This window comes from Pieris brassicae, chromosome 9 (assembly GCF_905147105.1).
Source record: "Pieris brassicae chromosome 9, ilPieBrab1.1, whole genome shotgun sequence".
NCBI lineage: Eukaryota > Metazoa > Arthropoda > Insecta > Lepidoptera > Pieridae > Pieris > Pieris brassicae.
This window is the reverse complement of record NC_059673.1, coordinates 18,079,514-18,096,582: the sequence shown is the minus strand read 5'-3', so window position 1 is coordinate 18,096,582 and position 17,069 is coordinate 18,079,514. Positions and strand designations below refer to the sequence as shown.

Below are 17,069 nucleotides of genomic sequence, written 5' to 3'. Positions count from 1 at the left end.
TTTCCCGAGAGCACCATCAAAATGATGTGGCTCGAGCATCTGCTGCCACACATTCGTTCCGTGCTAGCCGTCAGCGAAGCGTTTAAAATCAAAACGACGCTTGACGACCTGACCTTGCTCGCGGACAAAATGATGGAAGTCCACACGCCGTCGCAATACATCGCTGCCGTCGCAACGCCTTACGTACCTGTTGCATCGCCACCAATTCCAGAACAACCAACCATCGACACCCTCATCGGTGAAATAAGAAGGTTGTCTTTGGAAGTTGCCGAGCTACGAGCACAACCTCGCGACAACTACCGCAACAGTCGTTTTCGCCACCATTCACATTCACAATCACGCTCGCGGAACACATCAACAAATCGAAACGAAAACCGACGAGAGTCGCAGATGGAAGATCGAAGCCGGAAAAAATCTCCAATGCCGTACTGCTATTACCATCATCGCTACGGTATGGACGCGAAGAAATGCGCACAACTATGCAGTTTCAAGCTCATAAACCAGTCGGAAAACTAAAAGTAACGCTGGCCGCGGCGGGAACCGGCGTTACCGAATCATCACACCGCCTTTTCGTTACCCTGTCGGTAACGGTCGGCAACAGCATTCTAGCAGATTTCCCAGGCACAACCAGAATGGACATACAAACATACAAACAGCGAATCACCGAGACGCACCCGACAGCTACTTTATATCAGCGAATTTACCACTGATATACGTCACGTCAGTGGATCTCAAAATGCAGCCGCAGATGCATTATCACGTGTCGAAGCAATCACCTGTCCATCGCCGATTGACTACAATCTACTTGCAGAAGCTCAAGAACGCGATAGCGATACCATTAAAGCACTCAGTCTACAGAGCAACTTATGTTTCAAGAAAGTCAACCTGCCCGTCTCAAACATCAAATTACACTGCGAAACTTCAACCTCACAGTTACGTCCGTACCTACCAGAAGAATACCGACGTACCGCATTCAACGCAGTACATAACGTTAGCCACCCTGGAATCAAGACTACGAGAAAATTAATTACGCAACGTTACTTCTGGCCCTCAATAGAGATATTCATTTCACGGTTAGGTAACTGCAGCGTGAATATCTTGCTGTCTCGTTTCAGCACGCGATAGGGTCCGTCGTAAGGTGCTTGTAATGGCTTTTTTACGGCGTCTATGCGTACGAATACGTATTCACATGATTGCAGGTCGCGGTGAACGAATATGGGTTTTGTGTTGCTGTGTGGTTGACTCGGCATTGCATTGGTTGCAGGTTGCGTATTGCGTCGCGCAGCTGATCGATGTAGCCAGAGTCCATGATGACGTCATTGCGGGTCGTTGATAAGAAATCACCGGGTAAGCGTATGTTGCATCCGTAGGTAAGTTGGGCGGCGCTTACGCCGGTGTCACTTCGCATAGCGGCGCGTAATCCGAGTAGGACGGTTGGTAGCTCGTTGATCCAGCTTTTTGCGGTCTGTAGTCTTGCTTTTAATGCGGCTTTAAGCTGTCTGTAATAGCTTGAAGTCTGTAATAGCTTGTACCTTCTCTTGGGGTGGCTGTATTCCTTCCGCCGTGACTTCGTGACCGAGGAATTTCACAGTTGACTGGCCGAAAACACATTTTGATGGGTTGATGGTGATGCCGTATTCTTCTAGTCGCTGTAATACGATGCGTAGATGTTTTCGGTGCTCTTCCTCGTCGATTGATGCTATGAGTAGATCATCAACGAAAGGGAATACGAAGTTGAGTTCGCGCAGTACTTCGCGAATAAAGCGTTGGAAAGTCTGTCCGGCGTTTTTTAGACCAGGACACATGCGCGGGAACTCGAAAAGGCCAAAGGGTGTGATGATGGCGGTTTTCTCCACATCTTGCTCGCTGACTGGCAGTTGTTGGTACGCGCGATTGAGGTCGAGTGTGGAGAAAATTTTCTTCCCTGCGAGTTGGTATGTGAAATCACGTATGCGTGGTATGGGATACCGATCGGGCTTGGTTATGGCATTGAGTCTTCGGTAATCGCCACACACGCGTAGGTCTCCATTCTTCTTTGGCACGACGTGAAGAGGTGATGCCCAAGGGATTTTGCTTGGTCTGCATAACCCTTGATCGATCATGTTTTGGAATTCTTTCCTGACCATTTCGTAACGATGCGGTGCAATGGGGCGTGGCTTGCAGTGAAGGGGCGGTCCATTTGTTTCAATGAAGTGTTCGACGGAATGTTTGGGACTAAGCTTTATTGAAGTGATTCTGGTTGTGCCTGGGAAATCTGCTAGAATGCTGTGGTAATTTTGCTCAATGTCAATACTACGAACTGTAGGTATGTCTGCAGTACTGAGTTGAGCGTTTGTTACCAGCTTTGTTTTCCCGTCGATCAATCTTCGGTTTTTGACATCGACAATGAGGTGGTGGTACTGCAAGAAATCTGCTCCCAGGATTGCCTTAGACACATCTACTACGACGAATTTCCATGTGTACGGTCTTCAGAGGTTAAGATCACGTTGGAGTGACTTCTCTCCGTATGTTGGAATGACCGTGTTGTTGGCGGCGTAGAGTTGAAATGGCAGTGGTTTTTCGCGTGAGCCTTTTGTCTTTGGTAGCACGGAGATATTGGCTCCTGTGTCGACCAAAAAGGTAAGTTTCGTTACCCTGTCGGTAACGAAAAGGCGGTGTGATGATAACGCCGGTTCCCGCCGCGGCCAGCGTTACTTTTAGTTTTCCGACTGGTTGGCTTGAAACTGCATGGTGGTGCGCATTTCTTCGCGTCCATACCATAGCGATGATGGTAATAGCAGTACGGCATTGGAGATTTTTTCCGGCTTCGATCTTCCATCTGTGACTCTCGTCGGTTTTCGTTGCGCTTTGTTGATAAGTTCCGGGAGCGTGATTGTAAATGGTGGCGAGAACGACTGTTGCGGTAGTTGTCGCGAGGTTGTGCTCGTAGCTCGGCAACTTCCAAAGACAACCTTCTTATTTCACCGATGAGGGTGTCGATGGTTGGTTGTTCTGGAGTTGGTGGCGATGCTACAGGTACGTAAGGCGTTGCGACGGCAGCGATGTGTTGCGACGGCGTGTGGACTTCCATCATTTTGTCCGCGAGCAAGGTCAGGTCGTCAAGCGTCGTTTTGATTTCAAACGCTTCGCTGACGGCTAGCACGGAACGAATGTGTGGCGGCAGATGCTCGAGCCACATCATTTTGATGGTGCTCTCGGGAAATTTGTCCTTATTAAGCTGCTTCATTTGCCTCATCAGCTGGCTGGGTTTCTGGTCTCCAAGCTCAACTTGCGACAGTAGCTTCTTCGTTTGTGCGCTGTTAGATTCTTCGTATAATGATATTAAACGGTCTTTAATGGCATTGTAGTAATCTGCTTCCGGCGGCGAGCAAATGAGATCAGCGATGTTTTGGATATCTTGCTTTTCAAGCTGTGCGATGACCATCTGGGCGAGTTGGGCCTGGCTTCGTTTTAGATCGGCGGTTGCTGCTTCGAAACTGCAGAACAAGAGGAGCGGCTGGTCGCGCCAGAATGGTGGCACACGGAGCGACAGTGAAATACTGGAGACTTCTTGGCTCGACGGTTGTGATGAAACTTTACGCTCTGCACCGGAAATTTCTGTGTTCGACATCTTCAAATTTTTTGGTGTTCTTCTCGGGGTCACCACTTTAGGTTCGTTTGGTTTATGTTGATTGGTTCTTATTTGGTTAAAATAAAACTTCCTAATAATTCGTAGAGAAGAGGTGAAGATGGAATGTGGAATGTCTTTATATTTAAAAACAGTAGATTTATATACAAAAATTATCCTACACTGGCCACTAGTGGTAACATGTGGTTCCAAGATGCGAAGGGTGCGTAGACGATAAAATCAAGGCGCGGCAAAAAGTTGTCCTTTTCTGCGCGCAACCGTCGAAGGGTACGAACGTGTTCTTCTCAGAACAGTTCGATATCGTGGTCTAACGATAACGCCGGTTAACTGTTCTTTTCAGAACAAATTATTGTTTCATGACGATAACGTTTACAACTGTCCTTGTCAGGACACATCACTGTTTCATTACGACTACGTACTACGTACTAATAATCACCTAGAGATTGTAAGGAGCTGCGAGAATCGGAAAAAAATACTAACTTAACTGTATTCAAGTTGTGTGACTCAGCTTCAAAACAGCTTCCTGGATGCAAAAGCTTCACCTGAAAATACGGAGGTCAAGGGAGGAAGTTTTTAGCTCAATACTATTTTGTATGAAGGGATCCACACAGCCGCACCGATGCACTCATTACTGGGAAACTTGGAGGATCAGTATACATCGGTACCCAACCCTGCCAGTCTTTTAAATTTTTTTCCAGAAAGGGGAGGAAATCTGAGTCTCGGTAAGAAAGAGCAAGGCCGGCTTCGCAGTCTCTAAATGATAGTGGACAGCGTGGATGTTGGAGTTGAGCCCCCTAATATTTGTGAAGTCCACGGCGAGTGTGGATGGGGGTGCCTTTGTTGGATTGCTCCGTTTGCCCCGAGACCGATAATATTTTTTTTTAAATAGCGCAGAATTGCCCCTCCAGAATACGAAGGGCAGCCTGTGCGTCCACCACCGGGTGCTGAGTGTCCCAGTGGTGGACGCCCAGAGGGGGTTCTCCACCGCAAGCGCGTGTGGTACCCCCCTGGGGTAGATTCTGATTCTTCTGCACCTTCATATTTCTTGTAGAGGGGGGGGGATGGGCTCCGGGAATCTTTCTCACCGCACGAAACGCGAGTACAAGAAGGCGAACCTTTTGTATCACTTTACGCCGGTTTTCTGAAAGACAGTGGTACTGCCCCGGTCGTGCCTGCCCGTTTGGCTGAAGCCAGGAGGCAACAGCATGGCACTCCCACTAGGAAGGGATTGACTGATTGCGCTGGTGAAATAACCTCTGTCACAGGTTATTTCACCAGTGGGCGATGGGGTCGTCACGTCCCGCCGCCTGCAAGTTTGGGGGGATTCTTTTTCAATTCCAAAGTTTAAAATTATTTTAGGATCAAAAATGAGGGCTTCTTAACTATGTGATAACATTGGGTTACTAGGGAAATTTTCAACGGGATTAGGAAGACGAGAAAGTTTATCAAAACTGTGTAATAGACATGGAACATTACTTGTACTAGATGGCATCGTGAGAGAAGATAAGCATCGTAATTTGGAGAAGATGGTATGTGAAGAGTATTGGAGGACAATGATGAAGAAGCGGTCGCTTAAAAAAATTCTAAGAATTATACTTATAAGGAAGACAATCATAGAAAGGGAATGATGGAGGAGCCAATTTAGGTAACCCAGCTAGAAGGATTATTAGAAGGGACATCATAACAATAGAGGGAACACCGCAATCTTCTGAACTGTTTCCAAACCACAGACGAAGTGGTACCAGGCTGGCACATGCTCTCACAAAACTTATGCCAGCCAAGATGTTTCTTTTTATTCTTAAAAGTTTGCGAGCAGCTGCAGAAGCTTGTTGGTAGACTAAAGTTTTTCAAGGTCATGCAAAGATGCTTCTTTTTCGATTCTGACCAAGGACAAATTTCCCTTTGTTTTGAAGATTTGAGTGGGATACGTAAACTGGCAGATGAGGTAAGGAAGATGAAAAAATCATTGTATGAAGATAGGCAGTTTTCAGCAAAAACTGCGGGCGCAGCTATCTTGGAGTTAATGGAAGATGAAAAGACTGACCAATTGACCTGATTAAGTTAAAATTGTAAAAGGGGAAGGGCGAGTATCACTCCTTAAATTTCTAATTTTTGGGAGCGCATAACTATAGCTTACGCTCTTCCGAAAACTACCCTTGAAATCACATCTCATAACTCCTTGGCGATTCCTTTAAGGTTTCTGCAGTTAGGCTATGGAAGTCACTTCCCGTCCCTATTCGCTTAGCTCCTTCTCTATCTTCCTTTAAATTTCTTGTGTACAAACATAACCTGCCCTCATCGTATCCCTAACTTTCTTACTAACTACTAACTGACGTGAGACTTATCTTAAATTATCGTGATTTATGTGTCTTTTTACTCTTTAATGTATCTTTAATATTTTATTCCTGTTTAGTTTTTGTTTTAATAAATGTGTATAACATGTATTTTTGCACTACTTGCCTATCTTATGTAATTTAATACATTTTTATTTTTCTTCACTCAGTGGTTGCCCGGAAGAGATCGCTCGAAAGCGATAAGGCCGCCAGTTGCCCTCCTTTTGATTTGTTCGAAAAATAAATACGCATCATTATTAACATAGGTACTACATATGTACATTTTATTATATCTCAAACACTACTGAACCGATTTTAATGAAACATAACTTCTTAGATATACCAGAAGGGGAAAATCATCAAATCCAATAAAGAAAAATTGACGTTCACGAGGCTGGAGGATTGGTGGCTCCTTCTACAAACTTGATTCAAAACAGTTCAAATCTAAAAAGTATAAGCAGTGGTATTTATTGAAAAAATAAAAAACAATTTATTGGTGTTTAGCTAGTTTATTTTCTTCAGTTCTTAAACGCCAATAATCTACTAGTAATGAGCGGATAATACAATTTAAAAAAGACCTATCCTAATTTTTATTGAACATGCTTGGTAACAAATTAAATCCTTTTCGTATTCAATAAATTGTCACTAACTAAACAATAATATAAAAAAAGAAGCCCAATAACGTGGTGCGTTTTATCCTCACATATTAAATTATCGAGAAATAACTTATATAAATAAAGCTAAGTCAAATAATCTAAAGCCTTTGTTAAGGAGGTGAAACAAATTTCATAGATCTTCAGAAATCCCAATGCCAGTGACGGACATTGTCCGATGCATTTATTGGTTCACGAAAAAAAAAATTAATTTAAGAACTAGAACTATATTTCGACATAATGGCGATACTTCTGGTGTTTCAAACAGAATTGACTAATCACAAATCGAGTCGGGGCTGAATTAAGTCGGATCAACAGCAGAATTATCGCCAGACTATAATAAACGAAAATTATGGCTAACAATGAAGGGAGAAAGGATCGTATTAGGCACTCTGTGTGAATTTTGTGTACTAAGTCTATCGGTAAACAAATGTCTACCACTGTTTTAAACAATCCAAATTATCGCTTGTCAGTCTATGAACACAATTACGCAGCAAATCTTACCTAAAGCATTATAAGCTAATTTATGTATGTGGCATGAAGTTAGCTACAGAACTCGGCTGCTAGGGACTAATCATCTTTTGATTTAGGTAGCTTTGACAGGCTTGTAACATCTGGATTACAGTTATGGTATTCGTTACCATTGCTTATGGAATGAACTCGTTACCATGGCAACAAGTTCGGACACCAAAATTGAATACATTTTCCATCAGGACACTTGAAAATGATGTTCAAAGTTAACAATGTCTTAGTGATTGAGAGATGTTCTCGAATAAATCATGACAATGTCGATTTCAAACGGAAATTAAGATAATACTGTAGACATGGCGAGTTGTAGGCAGGCGAGTTCCGCTAGCAATCACAAGTCTTAAACGGTTATCGTTATGATAACCCATAATATTCACATATACCAAAATATGTTTGTCTTGATATAACTGCAGCCCTCAATCGCTCATGTTATTAGGACAGATCTGAAACAAAAATACATTTTGTATATATATATATATGTATACTAAGGGTTGAAAATACCAATCCCATGACTGCCGATTGGAAATCAAAATACAATTATTTCACAAAAGGTAAACAATTAAACTGACTTCAAATGCATGTTAACGTTATTAATTAGGTGCATTATTATATTCACCCTTATTCGCCAAACTACTGAACCAATTTTCATAATCTGGATAGGACTTTAGTTTCCAAATTTCGAGTAGCACACATTGCTTGGAAGCAAAACGCTATAGATATAATCTAATTCCAACAAAATCACAAAGTGTTTAAATTGATAGCAACCTTTGAAAAAATTCAACCAAGTGTTACAAAGCTGCAATGGTATGTATGTATGTATGTAATATGGTAATATATTTAAAAATCTTTTTATTGATGATTTTTCTGCCTCGTAATTAGCTATTACTTATATATATCAATTGTTAGTCAAATAACATTAGGCAGAGCTTTTACATGTCTGTTTATACTTATTATTTTTTTTTTATTGTCCCATATTTGGGCTGCCTGGAAGAAATTGCTCGTTAGCTATAAGGCCGCCTGTTGCCTAATAACTTATGTAAACTACTTACTTGTTGTTTTTTTATTAGTATAATTATTTATATTATGGTAACAAAGTATAAATAAATGGATATGATGTGTTATTATTTATGGACTTACATTTTATTTTTAATGTCCGTCACCATTTAAAAAACTATTATGTAGTACCGTATTTTTCGGTACTTTTTGTATTGTGAACTGACTGTTTATGTATAAATTTATTATTAAATATTATCATATGTGTGTTGACTCACAGCTGGGCACAAGATCTTGATGCATGTGATGTTCGGCGTCCATCCCGAGCGGCATGCACGTGGCAGGCGGCGGTCGGCTCTGCACCTGTTACAATGTCATTCAATTTAAATGAGTCTGAGAGAAATGATAAATTTCATTTATTCATATAGGTAACACAATACTTATCAACGTCAAAAATAACGATATTACATATAAAAGATAGATAATAGAAATACATATTGAAATGTTATTTTACATTTACTGCCAGTTAATAATTAAGTAATTAATAATTCGTTTGTTTTCGCGAAAAATTCAAAAATCCTCAAATTTGACCCCAAATAACTTTTGTAGTAACTCGTATCTCACTAGGGATTTTATTAAAAAAACGTATACAATTGCCTTGGAATGAATTACTCGTTTTGGCTGCATGCATTGTGGTTGGTGTACTAATTTAGATTTTATTACTATAATTATGGAGGCTACTATTCTGTTTTAAGATGTCTACATATACAAAAAATTCTCAAATATGCTCGCTCTTAAAGCCACTACACTACAAATATAGATTTAATGTCAGCATAACACCATATGACATAATACTATGAATATAGCTGAAATAAACGAGCTTCGCCGTATTCTCATCCGAACGCTGCAGAGCTTAGCCTATTCGAAGACCTTCTATGTGTAGGCCCCACTGGACTGTAATCTAAAGTAATTCCCAAGATCACCGCATTATCAACAAAGTCTATTTACTCATCTTTAATTACTATTTGAGAATTACTTCTTTTTACATTTGTAGTTTTGCCTTCTTTTCGTTTAGCTTAAGATTATTTGTAATTAACCAGTGAACTACACTGGAGATGTCAGTGTTTACATTGTCTAGTGATGGATTTCGTCGTTTCACTATAAATAAAAGCGATGGGTCATCAGCAAACAATACCATCTCCTTTACAAGAAAAAGTAGGTCATAGACTAAGAATAAGAAGGGACCAAGTATGGAGCCTTGCACGGGTGTACCATAGTAACAGACGATCCCCGTCATATCTTTCCATTTACATTTACCTTTTGAATTCTATCGCTCAGGTATGATTCCATCAGTTAAAGCGCTTTTTCGCCAATGCTTTACGATTAGGATTTCCTGATGGACAAAGTCAAAAGCCTTGGAAAAGTTGTAAAAAATGGCATCATGATAATTTTACAGACATATAGAGATGCTTTAGTGAACTAAAGGTTTTAGTATCCTTAAAAAATTTCTTGAAATGTTTTGCTCGCTATGTGCACCCCCTTCCGAAATCAGTTTCATTTAATACTAGTGAGAAGATTTCTTTGAACATACAAAATGATAATTTTTTTGAAGACTTGGTTTGACAAGATAGTCCTGGTTTATTTGCTGCGAATTATAAGACAAATAACAGTGAAACACGTCGATTGGAAGGTTGTGGAACTTTATACTCTTCACACGCTAAGCTTGCTTGATTGAAATAAATATAAAAGGTCCCATCTTCATTGTTTCTATATTGTTGTTCTAAAAAACATAAATATAATTGTGCCGAATCTTGGTTCAATTTGATGCAAATTTCTTAGAAAATATGTTACATTATTGGTTTATTCAATCTCTACTTCTTTAATATAGTTATGATATAACACATCTTACTGGTCACATAATGGCAGCTGGTCTCTGTTACAATTAATATTTTTGTATTTTTTCTCAGAATACTTACTTGATCCAGGTTAAAGCACACGAAGGCCTGGTACTGCTCATGAAGCTTAGTACTCAGAGCAGACTCGTACTCGGCGCGAAGAGCCGCTTCCTGCTCGCGGAGCATGCGCTCGCAAATCATACGCACCTGCAGGTTATCAAGAAAATCAAACAAATCCATTCCATCCATAACAATTTTCATACATTCAAATTTATATTTTTATCTCAAAATATTAAGAAATTGTTTGAGAACTGAGAATATATTAGGTGCCATAATATAATCACAATGCCTGCACAGTATAAAAATATTACTTTTAAATGTAAAACATTTGCCATGCTAAAAATATTTTTAATAATGAGTACAGCACAGCTATAAACTTACTTGTTTGAATGTGAATAGTGCTCTGTGTTTAATAGTGCGTCCCTTCTCAGAATGAGCAGATCCATGTGGTGGAGAAGCATCTCCCTCGCTGCCACTGGAGCTTGAGCAGGAGGCAGCAGCGCCAGATACCATACGCAGTTGGCGACGACGATGTAAGCGAATAATCTCATCATAAATCTCCTGAGCCATACGCTCTGAAATAACATTTGTTACCTTAAATTTGGCATAAAAACTTCTTAATTATGTAAGCAAAGTGTGATTTAAAATGATTAGGCTTATTTAGGTAAAACTGTAACAAATAAAATAAAACCCTAATTTTTTTTTAAATTAATATTGGATATCATAATTGGTACAACTAAGACAATTTTAACCATGACAATGAGTTTATTTTTTCTCTTCATTTTTTAATATATTTGAATAAACTTTCATTATATAGATTTTATTAAGAATTTATTCAATAAAATAATTACAACAATACAGAGAAATTTTACAAGGTCCCATTTAAAAGTATAAATTAGTAATAATGTTTAACCTTATTATTTTCCTTTGCTTTTAAATTAAACATTCTCTATAGTATTTAATAGTAGTAAATCACTAAGTGTATAAAACAAACTAATAAATACCACACCACTGACAAAATCACACAATGCTGAAGGGGCAGAAATTTTGTGTATCTTATGCATTAATTAATAAATTCTCTTACATTGTTACTTTTAAACCTTAATATGTTCAATAATACAAAATATTATATACTGAGGCAATTTTTAATTATTTATATAATATTTTTAAATGACTAGCCTCTTTTAAAATTTCTCAACAAAGAACTACTACACATACTTTCAGCTGCTTAAATGAACATCTAGAATAAATATGCGTAATAGTATTGCTATAACTAATTCTGAATGGTAAATCTAGACAACAAAACAGCGAAATTATGATGGTGAAGAGTTAACTACAGAAATGATAATTAAAAATGCACATTAAAGGTTGATAGCGATTAAGTCAATACTAAAAGCAGAAATCGAGTAAACCAGTTTAATATTAAGCATTGCAAGATTTTTCATTCTTTGTTAGATCAAACTTTTCACTTAATAAAAAAACAACACGGACAAAACGCCCAACGGTCATCGCTACCTGTCTCACTCTTTCACGATAAAAATTAATGAATAATAACATCGATCATATTACAGCTGATTCCTAAGTATAATTGAAGTTAACACTGAAATTTACATGTTCATGAAAAGAAATTAGTCGTTGTATTCCAAAAAAGTTAACAAAAATAAACAAACCTGGAGTCATTTTCACAGATGCACTAAGTGTTTCTCCAAATACTCCGGTTCTAGACTCAACTCGTACACTTGTACTTGGACTTGTACTTGAGCTTGCAGTCAATGGGGAACATCTACGCCTTTTAGCAGGCTGAGCTTCCCACTCCAAATTCCTTTTAAGAGTTGCACACGCCATTTTCTTTTTACGCCCAACGTCCTTTGACTAATGACTATACGGTTAAATTTTTATTTATCACAATAAGAGATTTCTACAAAAATATAGCAATATCGTAACAAAAAACTTTAACAAAATTTGAAAATAACTAAGATTAAAACAATATTATAAAGGATTCGAATTGATATTTCGGATTTTTGAACAAAATTTAACACAGCTCCCTTCTTGTATTCTCGAGATCCAAAAATCCAAAACAAACTTCACAGCTTACGTCAACGTCATAATTTACAGCGACGGGGACCATAGACATCGGTTGAGAAAAGCACAATAACCTGCCTACATAGACAGACAATATCGACTATGGACGTTGTACATAAAAATTCAGGATGTAATATATTACGATCTTTATATTTCAAATTTTAATTCGTGAAAATATGGTTTATAAAATAAATATGTTTGTAATTTATATCACTATGTCGGGTATCGATTTACTTGAAGTGGGAGTTTTTACTGTGCAGTAAGAGAGTTGTAGCAGGCTTTCAGTATGAAAAATAAGATCATAAGCAATAAAGAAATACATTTTAATAAAGCACACAATATTTCGTACAAGAGATTTTTACGAGAGTTTTCTTAATAGTATCGGCATCATAATTGATGCCGATACATGACATGACATATAATACATGTATGTATTAACATACGAAGGAAGTATTTTTACTTTACAGCTTCTCTTGCTGTAGAGCTATTTTTAATAATAATCACTGCTGCCCACAGTGAATAGAGTTGCCTCGGCACTGCCTTAAACAAAATTCTGCCAAGTGAAGTTCGCCTGCGCTTACTAGTTCACGCACGAAGAAATGCCGTAATCTTATATGCTTTGTGCGTTTATGAAAATCGGGATTTTAAGGAACATTTATTCATTATAATTCAATCGTCAAATGGGCAAATCTCTAAGCTTCGTAAAAATACTGTACATTAAATCCACTGAACCTTTATGGTATCTATATGGGTTGGCTTTCCCAAGCTTCTAGACAATCAAACATGTTAAATAGGTATAAAACTGTCGCTCTACGGTTTCAATCTGCAAATGCAGCAATAAGATCCTCGAGAGCCACAATAATCTTCTTTACGTTTCTCTCTACGTAATCTCTCGTTTAAACAAACATGAATCAGCCTCAGTTACTTACGTTACTTGTTGAACTACTAGGACATCTTATTAATGATTTATTTCCCAAATTCTGTTATTTGATATATACTTACAATGTCTACTTCTTCGTCATAAGCACCATACTCCACAGATTCAAACAATTACCCATAAATTAAACCAATTTGCAAAAGGACTTTTGCTATCAACAAAAGTAGGACCTGTTACGTTTAATATGTAAACAGCTGTCCTAACCACCACAGTCCATAATTTATTAGGCAACTTCTCATCATAACTCTTGCTAACTTGAACTATTGTTCGATTTTCATGTTCACTGCATCCGTTTTGTTCAGGGCATCAATCTTCTATGTATTTCAAAGTTTCGAAAAATACTTCTTACGTTTTCCGTTACCCAATTCTCCACCGTTGTCACTCAGAAACTCCTTGATATATCCAGTTTTACTTCAGTCAACATTTTTATTGTAGTTTATTGTGTACTTCAGACTTCTCTTCTTTCACCTGGAGACATTTTCTCTGTAACGCCGAATTTTCTTGTATGCGACTTTCCAAATACATCATCCTTCACACAGGTCACCAGCATCTTTTATTTTCAAATTCAGTTCTCTCTGTAAGCTATTTCTAACATACCGTTTATCTTGGTGCCAAGCCTTTCATGATAAAGCTGCAATAGCTAAAGTCCATTTACGACTGCGGTGTGCTGTTTAATAGCACTTCACTGTAGCTGATATAAGCCACCAAATCTCTTTTTTTCCCATTAATCTATTTACATGCATATTACATATATAATTTCAACAGACTATATAGTCACATTTTTGTTGTTTGTGGTCGACACACAAATTGTCAGTTGTCATTGTTACTCAACAATTAATAGAAGTTTTTACACTTGCCAATTACGAATTACTATATTTATGTTAATTGTGACTCATTTCTAGTTGATTAAAGTATTCAAAGTAATTGAAACTTAAATAACTAATAAGTTAATTAGTAATTTACACACTTAAAGGCGTTGAGTCTGAGATTTTTTGTCCAAAGTTGATATAAAGCCGTCAAACTGGGGAACGAAATGTCATCATCCGCTATGGAAAGTATCCTTTTTAAAGAAGCATTATTTTGTTTTATACTTATTATTTAGGTATTGGTAAAGGTAAGTCATATGTTTTGATAGTTCTAGTTCAATCCTATCCTAATTTCTACAGTTATTGGATTCCTTAACGCACATAAACAGAACATTTATTTAATTTAAAATTTGCTGTGAAGGAGTTAGAACGGAATTCAAAAAAATGTGAAAAGGAAGAAAAAATTGAAAAAGAAAAGGCGAAGAAGGCAATACAAAAGGGTAATATGGAGGGTGCTAGAATTCATGCAGAGAATGCAATACGACAAAAGAATCAGGCGCTTAATTATCTACGCATGTCTGCAAGAGTTGATGCTGTATCAAGTAGAGTGCAGACAGCTCTTACTACTAGAAAGGTATGACTGAGAAGAACTCATTAAAGTTATACTATTTCAAATTTGACTAAAACTAATATCGGATGTAGTAATGAGCCCATATATAGTTTTTTTATTGGGTTTTATGGACTACTTTTATTACTTTTTAACTTTATTTCAAATAATATTAAATGTATATACATAATCACAAAATATTCTTTGTAGCATAAGTTGTATGATAATTTATGTTTGTATTCTAATTTCTCCTGATTGAAATTATAACTTAACATGTTCTTTTTTATCTTAGGTCACAACATCAATGGCGGGTGTTGTTAAAGCAATGGATGCAGCAATGAAATCAATGAATTTAGAAAAAATTTCAAACCTAATGGACAAATTTGAGAGTCAGTTTGAGGATCTTGATGTACAATCATCATACATGGAGAATGCTATGTCACAAACCACAACAACTACAGTGCCTCAGGGTGATGTTGATAATCTTTTGCAGCAAGTGGCAGATGAAGCTGGGTATGCCTTTTTGGATGTTCATCATCCTCCTTTTCTTTTTAAAGTCTTATAGTTTATAGAGTATAGATAATTTTAACCACAATCTTAGTAAATTTTCATACCATTTCATTAGGGGAAATCTTGCAAGGTACACCACCTCTGATATGTGGTGGTGGAAAGTCCCCACATCAATTTTCAATAGAAAAAAATATAGCTAGTTCATCTAAAGGCCCACTAATTTACCTTTCTAACCATGAATTGGGTGTATTTGTAGGGCTAGAATAGATCATTAACTAGACAACCTTTTGGATTGACTTATGATTAATATAATTTTTAAGCTTCCAATTATCTAGGCACAATGACTTACAAGTACAAAAAGAAGACAGGTTCACTTATAATCTCATGAAAATGTATATCACAATCAACCCTCCTTTTATGGTCACCCTTTATGCTACTTCTTATAGTCATACCTTAATTTTATATTAAATAGCTATAAAGAAGAAAAATTATTTCTAAAATGGGAAACATTGTTAGCCCTGTATTTATTGTTTGAACTAAAACCATCTAATTTTAGTTTGGAGCTCAACATGGAACTGCCTTCTGGAATACCAAGTACCTCTATTGGAACAGCAACAGTTGTGTCACAGGAACAAGATGAGTTAACACAGAGACTTGCTAGATTAAGACAGGCTGAATAATATATACTTGTACAGATCTTTTTTAAGTCCACTATGTGATACAGGCAATAAAAATATGAGGTCTACAACAGACCCAAACCATTTGGACTACACATGTTGTATTGTGGAACAACCTATTTATAAATTTTTTAACAGTGTATATAAATATCCTATATCTAAATATTAAAACCATTTTAAAATCAACTAATTTGGACTTCTAAAAGTTTAGTACAAATGAGTAAAGTCCTTATTCTATAAAAAAGATTCTCTAAAGTAACTGGCTGGACAAATGAATCTACTATGTAATAATTGCATATTTAGCTTATAGATAAAAATGTTTGGTTCTGCGCACTAATTTTTTTCCTTTTAAGGTATAAAAAGTTGCAATGCTAAAATCTTTACAATTTAGGTATACAATTATCCAATAGGTTAAATTATGTCTAATTTTTCACTTAAAATTTGTTTTAATTATAAAGAGTCTAAAGCAGTTATTATCAATAATAAAAATATATCAAATAACAATTTATTTGATAAATAAAATGATTGTCTATATGGGAATTAGTAAAATATATGCATCCTTTTACAGTTATCTATAGTGACTTCATTCCACATTACTGATTATAACTAAAAACTTACATAGAATTAAAAGAAATTATTTTGTTATTTTCCTTTTGTAATAAGTGTATTATAATATTATGAAGGGGTTCTATTTATATGCAATTAAAAACTTTTCAGTTATATGAATTGTTTTATTCATTAAATAAGGGTGTTTAAGATAGTCCACATTTTAACCTATTTGATCACCACCTCCTGGATGATTCTCTTATTATCTTTGATTTTCTTATATGGTGATTACGTTATTTACTTTTTACACATATTACCTACACATTGTCTATGATTGAAAACGAAATGCATTTTCCAGGATTTCTACAAAAAATTAATATGTTTATTATGAACTATTATTTTTGAGAGCTTTGCTTACCAGAAGGGGGTGGGGGGATAATTTGCAGTAAATCTGCTTACGTAATACTTGAACGGTGTGCATGTGAACCCCTAATGTGGTATATATATAGGAACTGTCAAACGTCATTTGACATTTTCATAAAATAAAACACAATTTGGATGATATTATTATAATAACACGAATAAACAACAAATTACAATGGTATGGAGCACAGCTGGTTCAATGGCAGTATCGTCACGAAGGAACTTACGCTCTACTTTCCAATAATGTGTAACTATTAAAAAACGAACTATGGAAAGTCATAACTTGTGCAATCTTTTTTTTAAACTGGAAAAACTGAGACCAATGACTGTGGATCATTTATATTTAAAATCATATTGAAATGGATAATTCTATTGGAAAGTCAAGCTGGAA

General features: G+C 36.9%; 2 protein-coding genes across 2 annotated transcripts; one reads left to right on the top strand and one right to left on the bottom strand.

Annotated features, from left to right (window-relative positions):
- Positions 1-6,465: 6,465 nt before the first annotated feature.
- Positions 6,466-12,184, bottom strand: LOC123713937 (akirin-like). Its single transcript, XM_045667836.1, has 5 exons — positions 11,761-12,184; positions 10,472-10,665; positions 10,112-10,237; positions 8,414-8,498; positions 6,466-7,585 (listed from the first exon to the last, which is right to left on the bottom strand). The coding sequence occupies exons 1-5, from the start codon at positions 11,933-11,935 to the stop codon at positions 7,575-7,577; spliced, it is 591 nt and encodes a 196-aa protein (XP_045523792.1). The 5' UTR covers positions 11,936-12,184; the 3' UTR covers positions 6,466-7,574.
- A 1,940-nt stretch (positions 12,185-14,124) lies between these two features.
- On the top strand, positions 14,125-16,336 carry LOC123713939 (charged multivesicular body protein 1b). Its single transcript, XM_045667838.1, has 4 exons — positions 14,125-14,164; positions 14,305-14,549; positions 14,815-15,035; positions 15,589-16,336. The coding sequence occupies exons 1-4, from the start codon at positions 14,143-14,145 to the stop codon at positions 15,710-15,712; spliced, it is 612 nt and encodes a 203-aa protein (XP_045523794.1). The 5' UTR covers positions 14,125-14,142; the 3' UTR covers positions 15,713-16,336.
- The last annotated feature ends 733 nt before the right edge of the window (positions 16,337-17,069 follow it).